The 23991-nt window shown below is 43.5% G+C and overlaps 2 protein-coding genes across 7 annotated transcripts in view; one reads left to right on the top strand and one right to left on the bottom strand.

Annotated features, from left to right (window-relative positions):
- The window catches only part of DCUN1D3 (defective in cullin neddylation 1 domain containing 3), a 29861-nt gene extending 19992 nt beyond the window's left edge, over nt 1-9869 (bottom strand). The window contains exons 1-2 of one of the 3 annotated variants that reach the window (XM_034426270.3): nt 9794-9869; nt 9284-9345 (exon numbers count right to left, since the gene is read on the bottom strand). The gene's annotated coding sequence lies outside the window, so the exon portion shown is untranslated. Of the gene's footprint in view, nt 1-9283; nt 9350-9449; nt 9533-9793 lie in introns of those variants that run through there. The other 2 variants (XM_034426272.3, XM_087878525.1) reach the window with 2 other exon arrangements.
- Nucleotides 9326-23843, top strand: LYRM1 (LYR motif containing 1). 4 transcript variants are annotated; one of them, XM_060692888.2, is made up of 5 exons: nt 9961-10069; nt 15707-15769; nt 17701-17859; nt 21077-21169; nt 23469-23843. In XM_060692888.2, exons 2-5 carry the CDS (start codon nt 15764-15766, stop codon nt 23583-23585), a joined length of 375 nt encoding a protein of 124 aa, XP_060548871.2. In that variant the 5' UTR covers nt 9961-10069; nt 15707-15763; the 3' UTR covers nt 23586-23843. The 4 variants fall into 4 exon arrangements, with proteins under 4 accessions (XP_087734655.1, XP_060548872.2, XP_060548871.2 ...); XM_087878529.1 differs by lacking the exons at nt 9961-10069; nt 15707-15769 and adding an exon at nt 9326-9374 and having other exon boundaries at nt 21072-21169; XM_060692889.2 differs by lacking the exon at nt 15707-15769 and having other exon boundaries at nt 9931-10069.
- The last annotated feature ends 148 nt before the right edge of the window (nt 23844-23991 follow it).

The raw sequence follows: 23991 nt of genomic DNA on the forward strand, positions 1-23991 counted from the left end.
ATGTCCTTAGCTTCTTAGGACTATAACTTTGTTGTTGTATCTCATGATTTATGCTTTTAGTATTCTATCATGATATATGTTGATTTAGTATCCTAGGAATATGAGTGTTGTAATCTATGATTTAAAGTTTAGTTTAGTTTAGTTTAATTTATTTGATTTATATACCGCCCTACTCCCGAAGGACTCAGGGCGGTGAACAGCCAAACAATAAAATACAGAGATACAAAAAATTTAAAAAAACCAGATAAAATCGAATTTAACCATTTTGGCCCAGACAAATTAAAAAGTGATTTACGATTATGATGATCATTTGTTGCTTGTATGTACACTGAGAGCTTATGAACCGAGGACAAATCCCGTGTGTGTGTGTGTGTGTGTGTGTGTGTGTCCAATCACACTTGGCCAAATGAAGAATTCTACTTTGTTCCAAAGAAGAGCAGAGTTATGGGTAGCTTTGCACCTTTCAAAGGAGCAGTTTTCCCAACAGCTACATTAATTTGCATGTTGTGGTTTCAGCTGGCTTTGGCCTCTTCCAAAAATGCTCAAGGAAGCATCAGACACACCTCTCAGCACAATGCTGTTAAAAACTCTGCTGTTGGGTTTCTGGGCTGCAACCCCATAATGGGATTCGCTCGGCTTTCGCTTAGCTTGTTGCATAAATCCAGACAAGAGGTTTGTAAACTATAGATTAAGACTTAAAAACAATGGGTGATCCCTGCGTGCTAGGCTTGATTCATAGAAATATAGCCAGCCAAAGCAATGGCATTGTAATCTCAAATATTTGGCCCTTATCTTGTGTTGTATAATGTTGCAAAAGAGCCCACCTACAAGGACTATGTACTTTTTCTTCTTAATTTTATTAACTCAATGAACCGTTTATATACGTCTATCCAGAAGTTGGACCAGTGGTGAAATCCAAATATTTTTACTACCGGTTCTGTGGGCGTGACTTGGTGGGCGTGGCAGGGGAAGGATACTGCAAAATCCCCATTGCCTCCCCACTCCTGGGGGAAGGATATTGCAAAATCTCCGTTCCTATCCCACTCTGGGGCCAGCCAGAAGTGGTATTTGCCGGTTTTCCCAACTACTCAAAATTTCCGCTACCAGTTCTCTAGAACCTGTCAGAACCTGCTGGATTTCACCCCTGAGTTGGACCCATCCAGTTTAATTCTAGTTATATCCAAATTAATCTTAATTAAGCTTTTCGTCCTCAATTCTCCTTGCTCTACATAACATCCCCATTAAAGGTAATCCTCAATTTACAACAGTTCATTCAGTGACCGTTCAAAGTTACAACGGCACTGAAAAAAGCAACTTAGGACCATTCTCCACACTTAACGACGGTTGCAGCATCCCCGTGGTTATGTGATCGAAATTTGGACACTTGGCAACCGACTCGTCTTTATGACGGCTGCAGTATCCCGGAGGTCACGGGATCCCATTTTGCAACCTTCTGACAAGCAAAGTCCATGGGAAAGCCAGATTCACTTAACAACCGGGTCACTAACTTAAGAAATGCAATGAACAGCTGTGGCAAGGGGGCAAACTCACTTAACATATGTTTCAGTTAGCGACATAAATCTTGGGCTCGATTGTGGTTGTACCTGCTACCTGTACGTAGGTCTCTTAAAAGAACTCACGGAAAGCCGTTTCCTAACAGATGGAGCTGCCTGACTTTCTAAAGGATGAAGGCAACTGAGGAAGAACAGAAAGCTTCCATGAATTTTTTTTCAGTGGTTCTCAAGTGTATTTAAAGAATTTAAGGGACAATCATCCACTGGAATCCAGAGCCATACTGGAAAAGAGACAGAGCGTCCATTGTTTCACAAAACTACCCAGAGTGAAAATGTTTTTTTTTTTTTCCCCACAATGCTAGCTGCAGGAGAAAAATATCTTTCCATTAATATTTGCTTAACCACTGCTTGCTGCAATTGTTGCCCGTTTCACATGAAAGGGAAACTTCTCCCCGCCACCAAAAATTAACTTGCACCAAGGCTTTACAATGTTGTTTTTAGAACGTCGCAAAAGTTAGTTTTTTCAACTAACCGTCTCCTAATTTTTTCCCCCCCCTCCCAAGGAGCGGGTGTTCTTGATAACTTCATGGTCTCCCTTTTTTAAAAAAGGAGGAAATTCTTAGGTATGGTTCTAATAGGTTTCGTGGCTTAAAAAGAACAAACGGAAATCGAGTGAACGATATTTCGAAACTTCGAAAACTGATGGCCCAAAAAAAAGAAAAAGACCTGGTGATCCATCGAGCCTGACCTTTTGAGATTTATTGTTTTTTTAATTTCAGGATGATGCGTTTTATCCCAAGCATGTTTTAAACTCAATTGCTGACGACTGACGGATGGAAATTGGGACCTTTAAATGTAGAACGTTCTGGGACAGACCACACTGGGCTCTGCCTGGCTCTAACATTTAAGCTAAGAAGGCCAGGATTTCGCAAACAATTGTGTTGTATAGAGAGAGAGCAGCCACTGCACAAAACAGAACAATCACTGCACAAAAACACCTCTGAACTCATTACTCACATGAACACCAGGGCCTCTTGGGGGCAGGGTGTTGTGTGTGTTGTTGTTGTTGTTTTTTAAAATGCGGCTTCCACACCCTTCAGATAGGAAGAGACTATAAATAATGACTGGAAAAGCAAGCTACATTGGAATGTTGCATTTGATTTGCATGTTTCTACCCAGAAAATTCTGGGAGGGGGAGGGGGGAAAGGAGGGGAGAGGCCACAGATTTTCTCCACTTTTCCTATGAATCGATCCAAAGCCGTCTTTGACTTACAACAGTTCGCTTAGTGACGGTTCAAAGTTACGACGGCACTGAAAAAAAAGGGACCGATGACCGTTTTTCCCACTTCCGTTACAGCAACCCCGTGGTCAGCTGATCAAAAATTCGGGACGCTTGGCAACCGGTTTGTATTTATGACGGTGGCAGCGTTCCCCCCCCCCTTTTGCGACCATGAGCCAAGTCCATGGGGGAAGCCAGATTCACTCAACAACCGGGTGACTAACTTATCAACTGCAGCGATTCACTTTACAACGCTGGCAAGAAAAGGTCGTAAAATGTGGTAACCCTCACTTAAGAACTGACTCGCTTAGCAACAAAAAATTGGGGCGCAATAATAATCATAACATGAGGACTACCTGTAATGATAGATCGTGTTATTCACCCAGAAGTGCACGGAGAGGGAATTCCCCCATTTTTTTTTCCCCCATCGTATCCACAACAATGCTTAAAACATGAGCATAGCAGCTGCCACGGCTGGGGAAACCGAGTTCCTAGATCCTGCTGAACTCCTAACATCCCAAAGCCCCATTTAAAATGGTCCATGGCAAAACAGATGGCCTTGCAACATCTGGAAGGCCACTCTTCTCCTCCCTGAATGGAGCAATCCTCAAGGCCACAAGAGCAACAGCCCTAAATTAAAAGTTCATCTGATCCACAGCATCTGCTCCTCGTAATGAACTGCAGCATGCGAACCATAGTCTATGCCGGTACGCTGCCTTTGGATATGGAAGCTCTTCTGGCAGCCCTTAAACTGGCTTTCGAAAGGCAGGGGAAGGAAACTGGGGTTCAACCAGTAGGAAGAGAAAGGCATAACCCAGAGGGAGAGGGGAAACAGGGGTGGGGGTAGGAGAATCTTAGTGGTCTCTCTTCTAGAACAAAAATTGTGATTTCCTAGTTTTCTCTTTGTTGACTCAGAGTACAATATTCACAAATGCTTGTGTAGGGAATGAGAAGGAAAAAACATCCTTGTCAACCTCATCATTCAATATGTGTGTAAGAGAAGGATAGATCTCAAGTAAAAAAAAATAATTATTTACGTTTTAAAAGAACACCAGCCAGAGCCAAGAACAACTCGAAGAAATAGTGCAAGATCGGAAGATGTGGAGAGACTTGGCCCATAAAATCACCAAGAATCGGACATGACTAAACGGATAACATCATGATTATCATCATCATCATCATCATCATCATCATCATCATCATCATCATCATCATCATCATCACATATTAAATGGCAGCTCTAACTTCCATTTTAATAGGAAGAAGCCCAATATCCCTTCCATTTCCCTATGAATAGCATACAGTTTTTAATTTACTTTGTCATTGCACCTTGCGCAACGAAATTAAATGGCATCTTCAGTGCACGTCATACATAAGAAAACTATAAAAATAAAACAAAAACACACATCCTTCACATTCTATGCAATTGAATTGAAAACCCCTGATACTGCATTAATATTGCACTATGCCGTAGAATTCAATAGAATAGTTACTGCTCTGGGATAGAAGCTGTTTTTCAGCCTATTTGTCCTGTACCGTCTGCTGGTAATGGTAATAGTTTAAAAAAAAAAGGGTGCACAGGATGAGATGGATTTTTACAGCAATGGTTCTCAATGTTTTCTTCAACATGGACTCCCTTTAAATATATTTTGTGGCCATGGACTACCAAGATTTAAATCATAATATTTCTTCAAGCCTTTGCTTGAAGAGATCTGTGGACCACAGATTGAGAACCCCTGGCATACGGTATTCCAAAAATCTTCGAGAAATAGAGTTATATACCTATGAGAACGTTGATTCCTCCTCTGAACACACTGGAGTAACTGAAACAATAGCTTCTATTTGGACAGTTTCAAAGCCCCAGACAATATCCCATATTTACCCATCAATAACCCCCCTTCAAATTTAGCAACCCTTCCTTTTGATGAAACATGGATAGGGTTGGGCTCCAAAGTGGAACATTTATTCTAAAGGATTGGGGCAGGGGAAGAAAAGCTTTTTTTAAAAAAAAAAAAAAATCACAAGATAGCAGAAGAGCTGAATTGGGAAAGAGCTGGGATTTTAAAGATTTTTTTTTTCCCTCCCAGTCAACACGTATCCATAGGATTCTATGCTGATGCTTCAACATCTGGTCCAGACCTTGTTAGAGCCCCCATTATTTCCCAGCCACCATAGCCCATGCTGGCTAAAGATGATGGGCGTTGTAGTCCAACATATACAGAGGCTGGAAGGAGGGAGAGAATGGCATTTGCCTTTCTTCTCCCTTCAAAGCTGTTATGATTAACTCTTCTTCTAGGTCAGGGGTGTCAAACTCACGTCGTCATGGCGGTGTCAGGTGATATATCGGGACTCCCCCCCCCGGTTGCTAAACCGGGCGTGGCCAGCATGTGACGCATCCAGCCCGGGAGTCTGTTCTAGGTCATCCCTCCCATTTTACAAAAGAATCACACAGGCCCTGGTCGTCGTCATCACTGAACTTATCAATGGGACCATAAGCAAGGCGCCTCCCCAACTGATCTTGGTGCCCAGGTTAACTGCCATTGAGAAAGGCCACCTTTTCAGTATTTGGATGCTAAGCCATGAAAGTCCCAAAGGGGCTTTTTTTCCTTGAAGTCAACCATGACCTGGATGACTGAGAATCTCCCCAGACATTAAGCCAGGAAGGATTTTACAGACTAACCTATAACGTACAGAAAAGACTGTCTGATGCTTTAATGCAGGGGTTGCCAACCCCTGGTCCATGGACCACTTCGTGTCCAGGCTGCACAGCTGGAGGTGAGGGGTGGGCATGCAAGAATCTCTCCAGGCTCAAGGTTGACTCAGCCTTCCATCCTTTCTAAGATAGGTTAAATGAGGACCCAGTTTGTGGGGGCAATAAGCTGACTTTGTATAAATATACAAAAGGATGAAGGCTATTGCTTAACACATCGTAAGCCGCCCTGAGTCTCCGGAGAAGGGCGGCATATAAATCAAATTAAAAAAAAAAAAAAGAATGTGTGTGCCCAGGATCTAGGTCCGTGATGGCGAACCTATGGCACGCGTGCCAGAAGTGGCACGCAGAGCTCTCTCTGTGGGCACAGGTGCCATCACCAGCGGCTCTTCTGGTTTCCGATGTGCACAACCTTGAGTGCCCAAACTGGAACTCAAGTGCATGCGCGCTACAAACCTGAAGACCAGCTGGTGGTGAGCGCATGCCTGTTTTTTGGCTGTTTTGGGCCATTTTGGGGGGCTTTTTCAGGTCTTTTTCAGGCCATTCTCAGGGCCGTTTTTAGACCATTTTTCAGGCCATTTTCCAGGTCACTTTCGGGCCATTTTTCAGCCTGAAAAACGCCTGGAAAATGGCACAGAAAAACACCCTGAAAATGCCCCAAAAATGGCCCCCAAAACGGCCCAAAACAGCCAAAAAAGCAGGTATGCACACACCTGCCAGCTGGTCTTCGGGTTTCCGGTACTCCACATGCACGTGGGTTCAGGTTTGGGCACTTGGTGCTGAAAAGGTTCGCCATCACTGATCTAGGCTGTGAGCCCCTCCTCTTCCCTCCCCTCTCACCCGGGGTCCGTGGAAAAATTGTCTTCCACGAAACCGGTCCCTGGTACCAGAAAGGTTGGGGATCGCTGCTTCAACGGCTGGCGTTATGCAGTTTCCAGCACAGACACAGAAGAATAAGACAAAAACAACACCACTGGTGGGGTTTGTTTTTTTTTTACAAAGCGATCATGAAGCCAAGCAGAAATTTTCCACCACAATTCCCTAGTGAATTGAAGCTACTGTAACACAGAACTTTAAAAATAATTAGCTCATTAATCTCCAGCAGTATCCCATGATCAATGGTGGTAAATATCACCAAGGAATCCACCCCCCTTTTCCCCTGGCGAAGCCACCACTCAGAATAACTGGGGCTTTTATACCGTTACATCCAGGTCAGGATATCCAGATAATTAATTTCTTTTCAAGTCGAATTTATTTCTAAGAAATTCCCAGCAGTTCAAAGGCCACCCTCTTATCTAGTATGTATGACCAAAACTTGCAACTTAGTGATAATTACCCGAAATTTCAAGATCCAGGGAAGCCCTCTTGCAAAAAAAAAAATTTCTACATTACCACCTGTTCCAAGATGAACATAAATAGGTACTGTCCCTTCCTGGGATCTATCCAATTAGAGCAACTAAGGACAAAAATCTAAAAAAGCATCAGCAGAGCTGGACAAGTATCGCCGTCTTCTTCCTGAGGCCATAATAATATAATTTAAAGGGATCTCATAAACTCTGACCAGATGGCACCTCCATAATTCAACAAGCTCTTCAAAAAAATCACTACCTAATTTGAAGCACATACAAGGGATTTTGTAGGCAAAGGTCTTCCCAAACCTATTCCCAGTAATTTAGTCAGTTCTGCCTCAAATTGATCTCCAAGTAGAGTCTCCAGCAGTTGAGAAAGCTCTGCTGGGCAGTTCACTTAAGACACAACAATGATGGAGAAATAAATTCTCATCGCTGGCATCAGAGCTACACATAAATGGACCTTGATCTGTGCCCAGTCAGATGTGTTGCAAAATTCATACTTCTGTGCCTTAAGTCATCCGTCAATTCATTTGCCTTCAATCTGGGCTCACAGAAACAGCTCTCCAGAGTGAAAGCCTCAACAACTCTTCTCGGTTCAAAAGTGCCACAACGAAACCAGGATGTTGTCAGGATCACTATCTAGTTCCCCAGAGGATTCAACAATCCTCAAAGTCTCTGAGGATCAACCAGGTTAACCAGTCCCCGCCCTTCCAAGGAAGACAGGCACAGTCGGCTCAAGCCTCACCAGGATGCAATCTGTTTGCGACAATGAGATGATTCTTATCCCGCTGATGCCCTCTTCACTTCCAGTCCCTCCCACTCCCAAACCCTGAAGCCAGGCTGGTATAGAAATACACATACACAACCCACTTACAACTCCCCAATTCCATTTGCACAACGCGCTAGAGTAGATGATAGATAGATAGATAGATAGATAGATAGATAGATAGATAGATAGATAGATAGACAGACAGACAGATCGAAATAGACTGAGATAGATATGTACACACCCAGAGAGAGATAAAATAGATAGACAGACAGACAGACAGGATAGATAGATGACAGACAGATATAGATGGCAGAGATATAGACAGATCGAGATAGATTGATAGATATGTACACAGAGAGAGAGATAAAATAATGACAGATAGATGACAGATAACAGATATAGATGACAGAGATATAGACAGATCAGGATAGACTGAGATAGATATGTACAGAGAGAGACAGAGAAATAAAATAGATATAGATGATAGATGACAGAGATAGATAGATAGATAGATAGATAGATAGATAGATAGATAGATAGATAGACAGACAGACAGAGAATTGAGATAGATATGTACAGAGGAGAGAGAGAGAGAGGCAGAGATAAAATAGGAGAGAAAGAGAGATGATAGATAGCAGATGGTAGATAGATGATAGATTAGATGTAGATGATATAGAGAGAGATAGCAAGGAGAAAGAAATAGATGATAGAAATACAGATATAGGCAGATGATAAGGAGAGACAGACAGACAAGAGACAGAGATATATAGATACTTGATATAGATATAAGATAGACTGACACATAGATAGAAGATAGATAGATAGATACTTGATATAGATATAAGATAGACTGACACATAGATAGTAGAAGATAGATAGATAGATAGATATTTGATATAGATATAAGATAGACTGACACATATAGATAGAAGATAGATAGATAGATAGATAGATAGATAGATACTTGATATAGATATAAGATAGACTGACACATAGATAGAAGATAGAAGATAGATAGATAGATAGATATTTGATATAGATATAAGATAGACTGACACATATAGATAGAAGATAGATAGTAGATAGATAGATAGATAGATAGATAGATAGATAGATAGATAGATAGATACTAGATATAGATATAAGATAGACTGACACATAGATAGAAGATAGAAGATAGATAGATAGATAGATATTTGATATAGATATAAGATAGACTGACACATATAGATAGAAGATAGATAGATAGATAGATAGATAGATAGATAGATAGATAGATAGATAGATAGATAGATGATAGATAGATAGATATTTGATATAGATATAAGATAGACTGACACATTTTAACACCCAGTGTGAATTAGAGCCATCTGGACACTCGATTGGATTAATGCAGAAAAAGGCAGAATCCCATAACCAGGATTTTAAAGCACCCTGAACGAACGAACGCCGGCTCTGCTCGGTATTATTATGGGCTGGAACCGCTCCCAGGATGGCCCTAGTTAGAAAAGTCCAGCGCTGGCCAAAAGCCAACCAAAGGCCTCGGCCTGGGCACTTTACCTCTCCCAGGAAAACAACCCCCAGAGCAAAGGCAACATGTCCTCAAGAGGGTCTCTCCCTTCCCCTCCCCCCCAGCCTCTCCCCGCCAACCGAACTCACCTCAGCGATCCTTTCCAGGCAACGACCAAGCCATCACAAGGCACGAGGAGGATCAGGATGGTCTGCAAAAAAAAAAAAGAGAGAGGCCATTGTAAGGCAGGGGAGGAGACCCTCCCCCTCCTCCCCATTCCTGGGTCGCGTGAGGGGAGGGGGGGAGGATACTCACATGCCTCACCGTTGGGTGAGGGTCCCCTCCATGTAGTCGTCCTTGAGGGAAGGAGGGGGGGGGTCCACAAGGTCTCCCCTCAGAAGGAACCTTCCCCCCCACACACACACACACCTTCCCCAAATAAGCCCCCCCTCCCTTCTCCTCCTCTCTCCTTCCCCAAAGGACCCCCCCCCCTCACTCCTCCCAGAAAGGTGGGGTGGCCGTTGCTGAGGGGAATGAGGGAGGGGTCGGTGTGGGGGGGGGAATGGTGGCGAACGGGGCATTCGGTTGCTGCCCCCCCCTCCACACAACCAACCAACCCCGATTCGGACGGGAAGAGAGAGGGTCCAATTTTCGCTTACCCTCCTCTCCGCCACCAGCTCTCCTCCAAAGCGACCAGAGCGCCCACTCGGGCTCAGCCTCCTGCATCACTTCCGGGGGGTGGGGCCTACTTCGCGCAAAGAGGGAGGGAGGGAAGGAGTGAGAGGGAGTCAGCTGGCGGCGCGGTGACGTAGGACGCGCTCCCGCACGCGCGCTCTGACGCCGCGCGCAGCGTAAGGGCACTTTGAGGGCTGGCTTTTGGGGAGCGCTCTTTTTTTTTTCCCCCCCCTCCCCCTCGTTTTCGTCGTCTTGCGGAGGTGAGTGAGGGCGAATATTTATGTTGAGGGGGGGAACTGTATCCTCCGGGTCCGTATGTGTGTGTTGTGTGTTGGGATCAAAAGTGTCTAGCTCTGCAGGTGAATCCGAAAAGGTGAGAGAGAAGGAGAGAGGAGCGTCTGTCGGTCCCAAAGACATCCCGAAAAGAGGAGGCACGGCAGAGGTGACACCCCCCCCCCCGTCTGCATCTATATTGGTATCGTCCACACGGCTCTAAGCGGGACCGTCAGAGAGCAGCAGCGCATGCGTTGAATTTTTTTTGCCCTCTCCGATAGGGGGCGCTACAGGGTGGCAAGATGACGTCAGTGCTGTCAATGAGACCTGAACTAAATTAGTCTAGGACTCATTTATTTATTTATTATTATATTGTATTATATTATATTATATTATATTATATTATATTATATTATATTTTATTATATTTTATTATATTTATTATATTATATTATATTATATTATATTAGTGTATCCCTGCTGGAAGCATTCATGAGTTTCCTTAGCAATAAGATTTATTTTTTATATTTATATTTTATTTTATTTTATTTTATTTTATTTTATTTTATTTTATTTTATTTTATTTTATTTTATTTTATTTTATTTTATTTGGTTAGGTAGGTAGGGATGGATGGATGGATATGCTTCTCATCCTGGAGGAGGAGCTTTAGAGCTGGGGGTGGGGCCTCATTGCAGGGGTGGGGGCTGAAGACTAAGGGGCGGGGCTTCAGACTGCTGAAGGTCGAATCTAAATCCCTGGTAAAAAGCCTTTAAACAGGTTTTATTTTGTCATAAAATAAGAAAGATACGGGTTTTATGTAAAAGAAAATTTGTATATTCTCCGTCCTACGACCCACCCAAATAATGACAACAGTCATTGTAGGAAGAGAAGAGACCCAAATTCATCATGTATGGTACAGTGACGATATTTCCTTTATTATAAAAGCTAGTTCTTTCGGGGGGGGGGGAACCCCTGCCCTTTAGATAGTATTTTTTTCAAAAACTTACTGTTGTCCTTTATTTAATATTATATTATATTATATTATATTATATTATATTATATTATATTATATTATATTATATTATATTATTATATTTATTATATTATATTATATTATATTATATTATATTATATTATATTATATTATATTATATTATATTATATTATATTATATTATATTATATTATATTATATTATATTATATTAATATTGCTTAGCGCATTGTAAGCCGCCCTGAGTCTCCGGAGAAGGGCGGCATATAAATCAAAATTTAAAAAAAAAATAAAATTGGGAAATTTAATTTCTCCCGTTGGTACCATTTAATGCACAGTCTTTTCGCACTCGTAGGAAAAACACAGACATTGAGTTGCCTTTTTAAAATAAGTATATCACTTTATTCAAATATCCATTTTTGTTTTTCTCGGCTCAGCTCTTCAATTTTTCTTTGCAAAAGAAAGTTATAAACTTTTTTTTTTAAATCCTTACAAATCTCCTTCAGATTTGCCCCTTTTTCAAGTTCTTTTATTTTTTTCCAGGAAAATATGGCCATTGTATCTAGAGGAACCAAAACTGCAGAGTATGAGGTTCCATAAGCATATAATGAAGTTTATTAATCTTCGAAGCTGGTACCAGATGCTGATTGGCAGGAGCCAGTCATTCATAGACAGACACCGTGTTAATCAATGCCGTAATGAAATTATACAGAAGCAGCAATTTAGAGACAGGAGTTTGAAAGGCATTGCATTCAAGAGCCCACCCACGTGTTTGCCTCAAAAGATAGTCTAGACTTTGAAGAAACAACCCACGTTCAAAGAACTGTATTGCTTGCTGTGGTTTTCTGGCTGCAGCCCACAAACCACCATATAATTCTTCAATGGGCTCAGTTGCCTCCAATCAAAGCCATAGGTAGCAGGAAAGCACAAAACATGAACTCCATGAAGAAAAAGGAAAAAAAAAAAAAACCCTGGAGACAAATTGCTCAGTTTTACTCATCGTTTTTTTATTTGGCTACAGTATAAATCCATCAGCGCATCGTGAATTTTATTGCTGGAGGCGGTTGCAAATCCAATGGTTTTTTTTTTTTTTTAGTATCCCATATGGGGCATTGTAAAGGGACATGGTGGCTCAGTGGCTAAGACGCTGAGCTTGTTGATTGAAAGGTCGGCAGTTCAGCGGTTCGAATCCCTAGCGCCGCGTAACGGGGTGAGCTCCCGTGACTTGTCCCGGCTTCTGCCAACCTAGCAGTTCGAAAGCAGGTAAAAAATGCAAGTAGAAAAATAGGGACTGGGGCTGCAGTAGAAGGTAAGGTTTAGAGCTATTTTGAAATGTACTGCGCTCGTGAAACGAACCAGTTTTTACACCGGTTCAATCCCACCACTGGGACAACCACCAAGGTAGAAAGACTCAATTATGGTGATGATATGGGCACCATTGAAAGAAGCGAAGGAACAGGTGAAGGACAAACCATCCTGGAGAAAAATTTATCTCTATAGGTGCTAAGAGTCAACAATGAATTGATGGCATGTAGTCAATCAATGTAGTCAATCAATGAAGGGACACGGTGGCTCAGTACCTAAGACGCTGAGTTTGTCGATCAGAAGGTCGGCAGTTCAGTGGTTTGAATCCCGAGTGCCGCGTAACGGGGTGAGCTCCCATGACTTGTCCCAGCTTCTGCCAACCTAGCAGTTCGAAAGCACGTAAAAAATGCAAGTAGAAAAATAGGGACCATCTTCGGTGGGAAGGGAACAGCGTTCCGTGTGCCTTTGGCATTGAGTCATGGCGGCCACATGACCACGGAGACGTCTTCGGACAGCGCTGGCTCTTCGGCTTTGAAACGGAGATGAGCACCGCCCCCTAGAGTCAGGAACGACTAGCACATATGTGCGAAGGGAACCTTTACCTTTACCTTTTATGGGGCATTGGATATAAACTGTTTTGTTTCTTTAAGAGAAACCCAGTCCAAATATCTCACGTACAGCAACTTGGAACTGCCCTGGGGCTTTTCCCCCCCATTATTTGTAAAGAAAGAAGGAAGTGAAAACCTAGAGATTTCCTCTAAAACTGGCTTGTAAGCCAAAAGATGAATAAGAAATGGGTTTTTTTTATGTTGAGTGATGTATTTTTGGGCATCTCTTTGCCTCGACAGACGAGGGCAATGGGCTTAAAAGAGGAAACTCAGAAGTTTCAAGAGAAGATGTTACAGTCCTGAAACTGGGGAAATCAATTTAGCTGATGGACAAGCATAGCGGCCCCCAACCTTTTGGGCCCCAGGGACCCGTTCCATGGAGAAAGGTTTTTCCGTGGACCGGAGGGTGTGTGGCTGCATCCCACGGATGGGGCTTCACTTGCTTTTGTGGCCCGGTTGCTGGCATGCCGCAGATGCTGGTCTACAGACCGGGAGTTGGGGACCCCTGGACTATAGTAGCATTGTAAGTCAAGGACTACATGTCCTTCTGCTCCCTGTGCTAATATACCAACTTACCCATTCTCCAAAGAAAAAATGTCAAAATTTTCCCTGGGCCAAGTGAGCTGTCCGAGAGTGAAGTAATCTTTTCAAGTCTTCCCACTCACCTTCCCATCAAATTTAGAATAACAGAGTTGGAAGGGACCTTGGAGGTCTTCTAGTCCAACCCCCTGCCCAGGCAGGAAACCCTACACCACTTCAGACAAATGGTTATCCAACATCTTCTTAAAAAACTTCCAGTGTTGGAGCATCCACAACTTCTGGAGACAAGTTGTTCTACTGATGAATTGTTCTCACTGTCAGGAAATTTCTCCTTACTTCTAAGTTGCTTCTCTCCTTGATGAGTTTCCACCCATTGCTTCTTGTCTTTCCTTCAGGTGCTTTGGAGAATAGCTTGACTCCCTCTTCTTTGGGGCAGCCCCTGAGATATTGGAAGACTGCTGTCATGTCCCTCCTAGTCCTTCTTTGCATTAAACTAGACATACCCAGTTCCCATATCCATACCCATATCAATGTCATAGAACAGAACAGAACAGAATTCTTTATTGGCCAAGTGTGAATGGACACACAAGGAATTTGTCTTGGTGCACACACTCTTAGTGTACATAAAAAGACAAGATACATTCGTCAAGAATCATAAGGTACAAAACTTAATGATAATCATAGGGAAACAGTCAATATAAATTTTAAGGATACCAGTAACAAGATTATAGTCATACAGTCATAAGAGGGAGGAGATGGGTGATAGGAACGATAAGAAGGTTAATAGTAATGCAGACTTAGTAACTAGTTTGACAGTGTTGAGGGAATTATGTGTTTAGCAGAGTGATGGCGTTCGGGGAAAAACTGTTCTTGTGTCTAGTTGTTCTGGGGTGCAGTGCTCTATAGTGTCGTTTTGAGGGTAGGAGTTGAAACAGTTTATGTCCAGGATGCGAGGGGTCTGTAAATATTTTCCCAGCCCTCTTTTTGACTCGTGCAGTATACAGGTCCTCAATGGAAGGCAGGTTGGTAGCCATTGTTTTTTCTGCAGTTCTAATTATCCTCTGAAGTCTGTGTCTCTCTTGTAGGGTTGCAGAACCCAACCAGACAGTTATGGAGGTGCAGACGACAGACTCCATAATTCCTCTGTAGAACTGGATTAGCAGCTCCTTGGGCAGTTTGAGCTTCCTGAGTTGGCGCAGAAAGAACATTCTTTGTTGTGCTTTTTTGATGACGTTTTTGATGTTGGGTGTCCATTTTAGGTCATGAGATGGTAGAACCTAGAAATTTGAAGGTCTCTACTGTTGATACTGTGTTGTCTAGTATTGTGAGAGGTGGTAGTATGGGAGGGTTTCTCCTAAAGTCCACCACCATTTCTACGGTTTTGAATGTGTTCAGTTCCAGATTGTTCCGGTCGCACCACGAGGCTAGTTGTTCAACCTCCCGTCTGTATGCGGATTCATCGTTGTCTCGAATGAGACCCATCACTGTTGGGTCATCTGCGAACTTCAGTAGTTTAACAGATGGATCGTTTGAGATGCAGTCATTGGTATCGAGAGAGAAGTGGGGAGAGCACACAGCCTTGGGGGATCCCTGTGCTAATTGTGCAGGTATCTGATGTGATTCTGCTTAGCTTCACCTGCTGCTTCCTGTCTGTTAGGAAGCTTATGATCCATTTGCAAGCGTGTTCGAGTACCGCTAGCTGGTTTAGCTTAGTTAGTTAGGAAGTGGCTCTCAAATCACTTTTGAGGGATGAATCTGACCAAATGAGATTTCTTTTCTGCGGCTAAATGCACCATGCCATTAAAAACACACACACACCCATCTGTCACCTTTCCCAGCTGCACAACAATTGAGGGTCATTACTTCAGCTAAATGTTATAATTTAGTTCCGAAGACAACAAAATGGGGTGCCTTTTCAAACGGAGTCAGTTAAGCAGACGTGAAGATTGGGCACCTGGTTTATTCCTTTGCCTGCCTACCCTGACAATATAATTCTTCTGTGCGGGATTTGGGAGGGATAAAGAGGCAGCTATCAAGATATCCTTGGTGGTAAGGAATGCTTCCTAAAACGAGCTTGCTCTCTTTGTTAAACCCAGCTTAGATGTCTCCTGTGACTTTTAAGATGCTTTTTTTTTTTTTGCAGGAGAAGGTACGATAAATGTTATTTTTCCTTATTAGGATTGCTGGGAGAACTGAATTCGCAATTCATCAATTGTTAAAAAGAACAAAGCTCCAATGCTGGTTGGTTTTTTACAATAAACTATAATGTGCTTTATGTGTATGTCTGATACACAGATATAGGAAGAGAGAAGAGAGAATGAGAATGTGCTTTACTGACTTTAGCTTAATAACTTATTACACATATAAATATGATGATAAATATGATAGAAAGACAGATAAACAGGCAGACTGATCTGATACATAGAAAGAATGATAATGTGCTTTATTGGCCTTAAATAATTTATTACACATATAAATATGATGATAAATATGATAGAAAGACAGATAAACAGGCAGACTGACCTGATACAGAGATATAGAAAGAAAGCCGAATGAGAGAGAGAGAGAAGCCTGGTGGCTCAGCAGACTGATAGCATTGTGATTAACACCAGCTGTTTACAATTACTGTAAGTTCGAATCTCACCAGGCTCAAGGTTGACTCAGCCTTCCATCCTTTCTAAGGTAGGTTAAATGAGGACCCAGATTGTGGGGGCAATAAGCTGACTTTGTATAAAATATACAGAAGTATGAAGGCTATTGCTTAACGCATTGTAAGCCGCCCTGAGTCTCCGGAGAAGGGCGGCATATAAATCAAATTTTTAAAAAAAGAGAGAGAGAAAGAGAGGAGGGGGTAGATGATAGAGAAGTACAGACAGATCGAATCCATCTTCTGTGTCCCGAGCCAAATTGCAATTTATTTAGTAAACCAGTGTTAAAACATGATTTAGCATATGACCCAGTGAAAGCTTTGCCAACCCTTCCCTAACAGGCCATCAATAATTTTCCTTGAGAACACTTAAGAAAAGAGAACATTGTGCTCATCGGGGGCAGAACTGAAATCGTGAACAACGCAACCACAATATTTCGTTTACAAGGATGATTTGCCGTGGCAAGCTCAGCAGTCCTGGACAACAGACGTTGCTTTTGTTCACCGGGAAAAGAAAAACAAAAAAGATGGATTTGTCCAGCATTTTTGAGTGAGGCTTGGTTTCTGCATGCGTCTATGCTAGCTTGGACTCGCCGTGCCTTGGGTGCAAACGGAAAGCATGTTTTAAGCATTGGCGTCCAACAAGATGGTGTCCTCCATAGTTTCCACCATCACTATCACTCTGAGGGAAGACGGAAGCTGATAACGGGTAGTCCTCAATTTACGACCACAATTGAGCCCAAAATTTCCATTGCTAAGCGAGACAGTCGTTAAGTGAATTTTGCAGCATCTCCGTGGTCATTCGGGCGCTTGCCAACTGACTCATATTTATGACAGTTGCGGTATCCCGGGGTCATGCGATCCCATTTTGCGACCTTCCAAGTCCATGGGGAAGCCAAATTCACTTAACAACCGTGTTACTAGCTTCACCACTGCAGTGATTCACTTAACAACGATGGCAAGAAATGGGGCGAAGCTCACTTAACAACCGTCTTGCTTAGCAGTAGAAATGTTGGGCTCAGTTGTGGTCGTTAAGCCGAGGACTACCTCTTTTGAAGTTGGCATTGATACATAGATGAACCCTATCTTAATTCTGCGCAGATCACTCTTTTTCAACTCTGTGGTTATTATAATTGGGGGGGTTTTTTTTCCTCCTTTTTCGTCGTTCCCCTTCTCAACATCCTGCTTTTGATTCTTGTGGTTTATTTATCTTTAAGGAAAAACTGGGCATATTTTCACAAATGCTGATATCAGCCGGGTATTTTCTTGCCTTAAATTTAGCCCATGGAAAAGTAGCTATTATCCACATTTGAGAGATAATTATAGTTTTTTTGTGGGGGGGGGGGGTGTCCCCTCCATTTCTGCCGGATCTTTTCCATGTTCGCGGATGGAGCCAGGAAAAATATTTGAAAACTGATGGAACAAAATGTGAATATATCCATCTGTTTGAGAGCCCTTTGTTTTTTCACAGCCCTTTGATTGTTTTCCAAATGTTCACCCAGGAATCTTCTCTCTTTTTCTCCAGATGACACCAGTCACTCGTCAAGAAGTCCTTGGCCTTTACCGCAAAATATTCCGAATAGCCAAAACATGGCAGTCGGCAACGGGACAGATGAAAGAGACAGAGAAAGAAAAACAGTATATTATCAGCGAAGCCAAAACATTGTTCCAAAAGAATCAAACTGTGAGTTAGCATTTGGTCTGGAGGGGTGTTGTTGTTGTTGTTGTTGTTGTTGTTTTAAATCAATGGGATTTGGGGTGGGCATCCAGGGAGATGAGAAGGAGTGGTGCGATGGCTTAGAGGTAGAGCCGTGGTGGCGCAGTGGTTAGAGTGCAGTACTGCAGGCTACTTCTGCCGACTGCCGGCTGCCTGCAATTTGGCAGTTCGAATCTCACCAGGCTCAAGGTTCAGGGGTGGGTTCTAAATTTTTTTACTACCAGTTCTGTGGGCGTGGCTTATTTTGTGGGTGTGGCTTGGAGGTCATGTGACTAGGTGGGCGTGGCTAGCTGGTCAGAGTCATTTCTGGAAGGTCCTCGCACTTACGACCAGTCCTCGCACTTACGACCCGACTCATTTGTTTGCTTTTAACACTGATCAGCTGTAGGACGGCCCTTTGAAGCCCCACGGCAAGAGTTTAAACAGTTTTTTTTCCCTCTAGTCATCAGCTGGGACTCAGGAGGCAGCAATAGATTGGGGGTGGGACCAAATAAAAGGTAAGAATAACGTGGGGGGTGTGGGAGGGTGGTGGTGGAGAACCGGTTCGGTGATGTCATATCGTCACTGCTACCGGCTCAGCCGAACCGGACCGAACCGGGAGGAACCCACCACTGTCAAGGTTGACTCGGCCTTCCGTCCTTCTGAGGTGGGTAAAATGAGGACTCAAATTGTTTGGGGGCAAAAGGCTAACTCTGTAAACCGCTTAGAGAGGGCTGTAAAGCGGTATATAAGTCTAAGTGCTATTGCTAGAGGCGGGTATTTCTCTCTCTGGGCACAATGAGAATATATCTGCTGAACAAAACTCCGCATTGGCGTCAGGAAAGGCATCCGGCCAGTAAACACTCTTCTAGCTCCATTCAGTTGCCCGGACTCCACCCCGTAAAGGATTATGGAGTCGTTAAACGAAGACAACATTCCAGGGAGGTGAGACAACACCTCTCTCATTTGGTTCTGTTTCCTGAGTGCCAAAATGTTGCTTTGTGGGGACACGTCGACTTTTTCGCTTTTCAGCAGGGCTGAAAGTGCCAAAGGCCCCACAGATCCAGCTTTCTGTTCACCGGAGAAGAAGAGGTGGCTCCAGAAGGGTATCTAAGAAGCTTCAGTTGGTGCAAACAGTGGCAGTGAGAATATATCAATTGCCACATATTTGAAGGATCAGGTCACGTCAGACTCTTGGGGCTGCATTGGTGACTAACCCTAGCACAATGCAAAGGGGTGGTTTTAACCTTTAAAACCCTAAATATCCACAGCCCTGCCTACTTGTGGGGCTCAAACATTCCACTAAGCCACGGTAAGCTTATATCTGGCGCACTGAAGGCCATCATCTCAGACCCATCAAGATTCAAAGAAACAGGGCAATAAACTATCAGCCATCAACTCCTGCGTTATCACTGAAAAGACCTCCCAATTTTTGCAGGGTCCAAAAAAAAAAAGGCAGCAAGAAAGAAATGAGGGAAGGTTCCATCTTTATGCAATTGGAGGTCGAGCGGTTGCAGATAGGAAACAGTTCCGTGGCTGGAATTCTTTAAAGCCCCCTCCCCAATTGTCTTCTTCTCAATAAATTTAGCCAAAGAGACAGTGACGATCACAATTGGAGAAAAGGGTTATATCCGATTCAGGTAGAAGTTATTTGTGGCTAGCTAGTTAGCTTTCTTTCTCTTCCTCCTTCCTTCCTCTTGCTCTTTCATTCGCTATCAATATTCTTCCTCCCTCTCCTTCCTTCCTTCCTTTTCTCTCATTATTTTTTCTCCTTCTTTCCTCCTTCCTTCCTTCCTCCCTCCCTCCCTTCCTTTCTTTCACGATCAATATTCTCCCTCCCTCTTTCCTTCCTTCCTTTCCTCTCACTCATTATTCTTTCTCCTTCCTTCCTCCCTCCCTCTCTTTCACGATCATTTTTTTTTTTTTTAATTTGATTTATATGCCGCCCTTCTCCGGAGACTCAGGGCGGCTTACAATGCGCTAAGCAATAGCCTTCATCCTTTTTGTATATTTATACAAAGTCAGCTTATTGCCCCCACAAACTGGGTCCTCATTTCACCTACCTTAGAGAGGATGGAAGGCTGAGTCAACCTTGAGCCTTGGCGAGATTCGAACCTGCAGTAATTGCAGGCAGCTGGTCTTAATAACAGGGTGCCTTAGACCACTGTACTGCCAAAGCTCTTATATTCTCTTAATATTCTCCCTCCCTGTTTCCTTCCTTCCTTTCCTCTCACTCATTATTCTTTCTCCTTCCTTCCTTCCTCCCTCCTTCCCTCTCTCTCTCTCCCTCCCTTCCTTCCTCTTTCACTCTCATTATTCTTCCTCTCTCTCCTTCCTTCCTTCCCTCTCATTCACTCATTATTCTTTCTTCTTCTCCTTCCTTCCTCTTGCTCTCTCATTCACTATCAATATTTTTCTCCGTCTCCTTCCTCCCTCCCTCTCTTCCTCCCCCTCTCCCTTCCTCTCTTTCACTATCAATATTCTTCCTCCCTCCCTCCCTTCCTTTCCTCTTCCTCTCATTATCCTTCCTTCCTCTCCTTCCTTCCTTTTCTCTCACTCATTATTCTTTCTCCTTCCTCCCTCCTTCCCTCTCTCTCTCCCTCCCTTCCTTTCTTTCGCTCTCATTATTCTTCCTCCCTCTCCTTCCTTCCTTCCTTTCCTCTCATTCACTCATTATTCTTTCTTCTCCTTCCTTCCTTCTTTCCTTCCTTCCTCTTGCTCTCTCATTCACTATCAATATTCTTCCTCCCTCCCTCCCTCCCTTTCCTCTTCCTCTCATTATCCTTTCTTCCTCTCCTTCCTTCCTTCCTTTCCTCTCATTCACTCATTATTCTTTCTCCTTCTCCTTCTTTCCTTCTTTCCTTCCTTCCTCTTGCTTTCTCATTCACTATCAATATTCTTCTCCCTCTCCTTCCTTCCTCCCTCCCTCTCTCCCTCCCTTTCCTCTCATTCACTCTCATTATCCTTCCTCCCTTCCTCTCTCATTCACTATCAATATCCTTCCTCCCTCTCCCTTCCATCCATCCATCCAACCTTCCAGGAAGATCAAGGTCTTTCCTTTGAAGTCTTTTGGGGAGAGGTGTGAAATTCACAAGATAATTTGGGAAAAAAAAAAAAGTTTTAACTTACCTGTCTGTTCTTTACAACCTTTGCGCTTTCTGTTCTAACTTCCTTTTTCTTTTTTCTGTATTGTTTGCAAGACCAGCTAACAGATCCCGAGCTGATTAAACAGTGCGTAGAAGAGTGCAAGGCGAGAATAGATCTCGGACTCCATTATCACAACCCGTATCCGAGGCCTGTAAGTAGGAACCAGCTGTTCGATAGGAATCTGTTAATTCTCGCTCCGGAGGATTCTTTTCTTGACAATAGTTTGCAGAGATGCTGGCAGTCCTCGATTTTTACAAACTCTTCCTTTAGTAACTGTTCGAAGTTACCATGGTAACTTAGAAAAGTGACCGGTCCTCGCATTTATGACCGTTGCAGCATCCCCACAGTCCCGTGATAAAAAAAAATAAAAAATCAGGCATGTGGCAACCAGCATGTATGCAGTTGGTTGCAGTGCCCTGGGATCAGGTGATCGCCGTTTGTTGCTTTCCCACCTGGCTTTTGACAAGGAAGGTCACTCCCTTAACGACGGCACGATTCATTTAACGGAAGCGATTCACTGAACTGTGGCCAAAACAAAAGCGCAGCACACAGGTCATTAAAATGGGTGCAACTTGCTTAAGAATTGTGCGGTGGGTAGAATGCAAGTACTGCATCTAATTCTACTGACTACCAATTGTCAGCAGTTCGGTAGTTCGATCCTGACCGGCTCAAGGTTGACTCAGCCTTCCGTGCTTCTGAAATCGGTAAAATGAGGACCCAGATTGTTGGAGGCAAGAGGCTGACTCTGTAAACCACTTAGAGAGGGCTGTAAAAGCACTATGAAGCGGTATATACCGTATTTTTTGGAGTTTAAGACGCACCGGAATATAAGATGCACCTACCTTTTTGGGTGAGGAAAAGAAGAAAAAGAAATCTGCCTCTGAGCAATTTTGCCTCATTGCAGCAAACAGCCTGCTTTACTTCCATTTTCGTTTTCAGCATAGCTGGATTAGCACAAGGGGAAAAAAAAATCTGCTCCCAGCAATTTACCTCCTTGCAGCAAGCAGCAGAGCCCTGCGCAAAACAGCTGAGAGCAAATCAGCTGAGAGTCGGGAGGCCAAGCCAATCAACTTGTGCTAATTAGGCTGTGCTGAAGCTGAAAGGAGCTGTTTTTTCTTGCTGTTTGCTTGCAAGGAGGCAGAGGCCAAAGGGTGAGGGCCAGTGGGCGGGCGGGGCTACATTCGGTGTATAAGACGCACCTAAATTTTCACCCCCTTTTAGGAGGGAAAAAGGTGCGTCTTATACTCCGAAAAATATGGTAAATCTAAGTCAGTGATGGCAAACCTTTTCAGCACTCAGTGTTAAAAAGGGAGCGCACGCGTGCTGCACCAAGTGCCAAAAAGGGAGCACTTCATGTGCACGCTCGTCAGGGCTGCGACCAGGAAGAAGAGCTCCCCAAAGTTTATCCCGCACGTCAGATAAGGTACTTCCAGTGTCCAGCATGCACATGCGCGCCGGCCGGCAAGTCTTCCGGTTACTGCCGTGAATGTGTACACACCAGTCAGCTGGCTGGCACACATGCTCATGCCGGAAAACAGAAGACCAGCTCTTCCGCTTTCCAGCACTACCGCACGCGCAAAGGCTGGCTGATCATCGCGGAAACCCGGAAGAGGAACGAACGACATGGCTTCGTGTGCCAGTTTGGGCACACGTGCCATAGATTCGCCATCACGGGCCTAAGTGCTATTGCTATTGCTACCTTGCTTTTTCTATTTTCTTTTTCCTTTCTTACTGTCCTGTTACTTTGTTTTAGCTTTTACCTTCTTGTTTAAAATGAAAGTTTCATTGGGGGAGAAAAAAAAAGAGAGACACACATAATTAAGCATGGTATTGTTGTTGCCCGTACACGGCCTGATTCTGATAGCGAGGAGGTGCAGCTGGCACTCGAGTCGGACAATGAGGAGGCTGGAGAAGATGTGGTGCCAGAGGCGGGGATTCAGCCAGGGCCTTCAGAACCTCCAGAAGCTCCCTTAAGTGAAGGGGACAAAAAGGAGGAGCCTCTTCTTGATGCACGGACACGCAGAGCTGCCAAAAGGCAGGAGTGGCTCCTCAGGAGGAGGTCTCCACGAGAGTAAGGCTTGGGGCGAATTGGCCACTCCCTTAGCCTATTTAAGGAGGAACGCCGACTGAAGCAATTTGCAGGGAACAACTTCGTTCACTCTCCTTCGTGCCTTGATCTTAGTTCTCTGCAAATTGCTTCTGGGCTTTCTGCCAACCATAGTAAGATTACGATTATTTATTCTTTGGTTTCTTGCAGGCTGTTCAGAAAGTTAATTAACAGCCTTTGTTTAAAAAACTGATTTTATTTTAGTATACTAAGGTTTGTACAGACTTTGTGTGTTCTGCCTTCTTTGAGGTCCATAGCTGGGGCAGAACAGGTATCTGAATAAGGCCTGGATGTTTTTCAGAGTCTTTACTTAAGCCGGTTTTCTTTTCTTCTTACCGTACAGATTCATTTGCCTCCCATGGGCCTCGCTCTGCCACAAGCGCGGGCATTTCGACACCAGGAGAAGCTAAGGAAAATCTCTAAACCGGTTTATTTGAAATCTCATGATGAAATTTCATAACCCCTGAACAAGCTCGGGGGTCGATATCGTCTCAAGACTACCTGACTGATGCATTTGGCATGGCTACAGGTGAAAAGGAAATTGGTACGGTTACCACCAGGTGATTTTTCCCTCCCCAAGGTTGGGAATCCGCTTGGTCCCAAGGAGAGATGAGAAGGAGGAGCTAAATCTGCCTTGTGTGAAAGAAAGAAAGAAGCATTGTGGGAAAATTAAAAATAAAATGTGATAGAAAAAAAAATAAAGGTCTGATCAGTCTTACGTTCTACTTGGGCACCTATCCTCACAGGTTATTGATATGCCTACAGTCTCCTCACTTAATGACCGAATTCTTAACTAAAATTCGAAGTTACATCTCACCCCCCAAAAGATACAGGTAGTCCTTGACTTACAACTGAGCTCAAAATTT

The sequence above is a fragment of the Pantherophis guttatus genome, chromosome 14 (assembly GCF_059756535.1).
Source record: "Pantherophis guttatus breed Tessera chromosome 14, ASM5975653v1, whole genome shotgun sequence".
In the NCBI taxonomy this organism is placed as follows: domain Eukaryota; kingdom Metazoa; phylum Chordata; class Lepidosauria; order Squamata; family Colubridae; genus Pantherophis; species Pantherophis guttatus.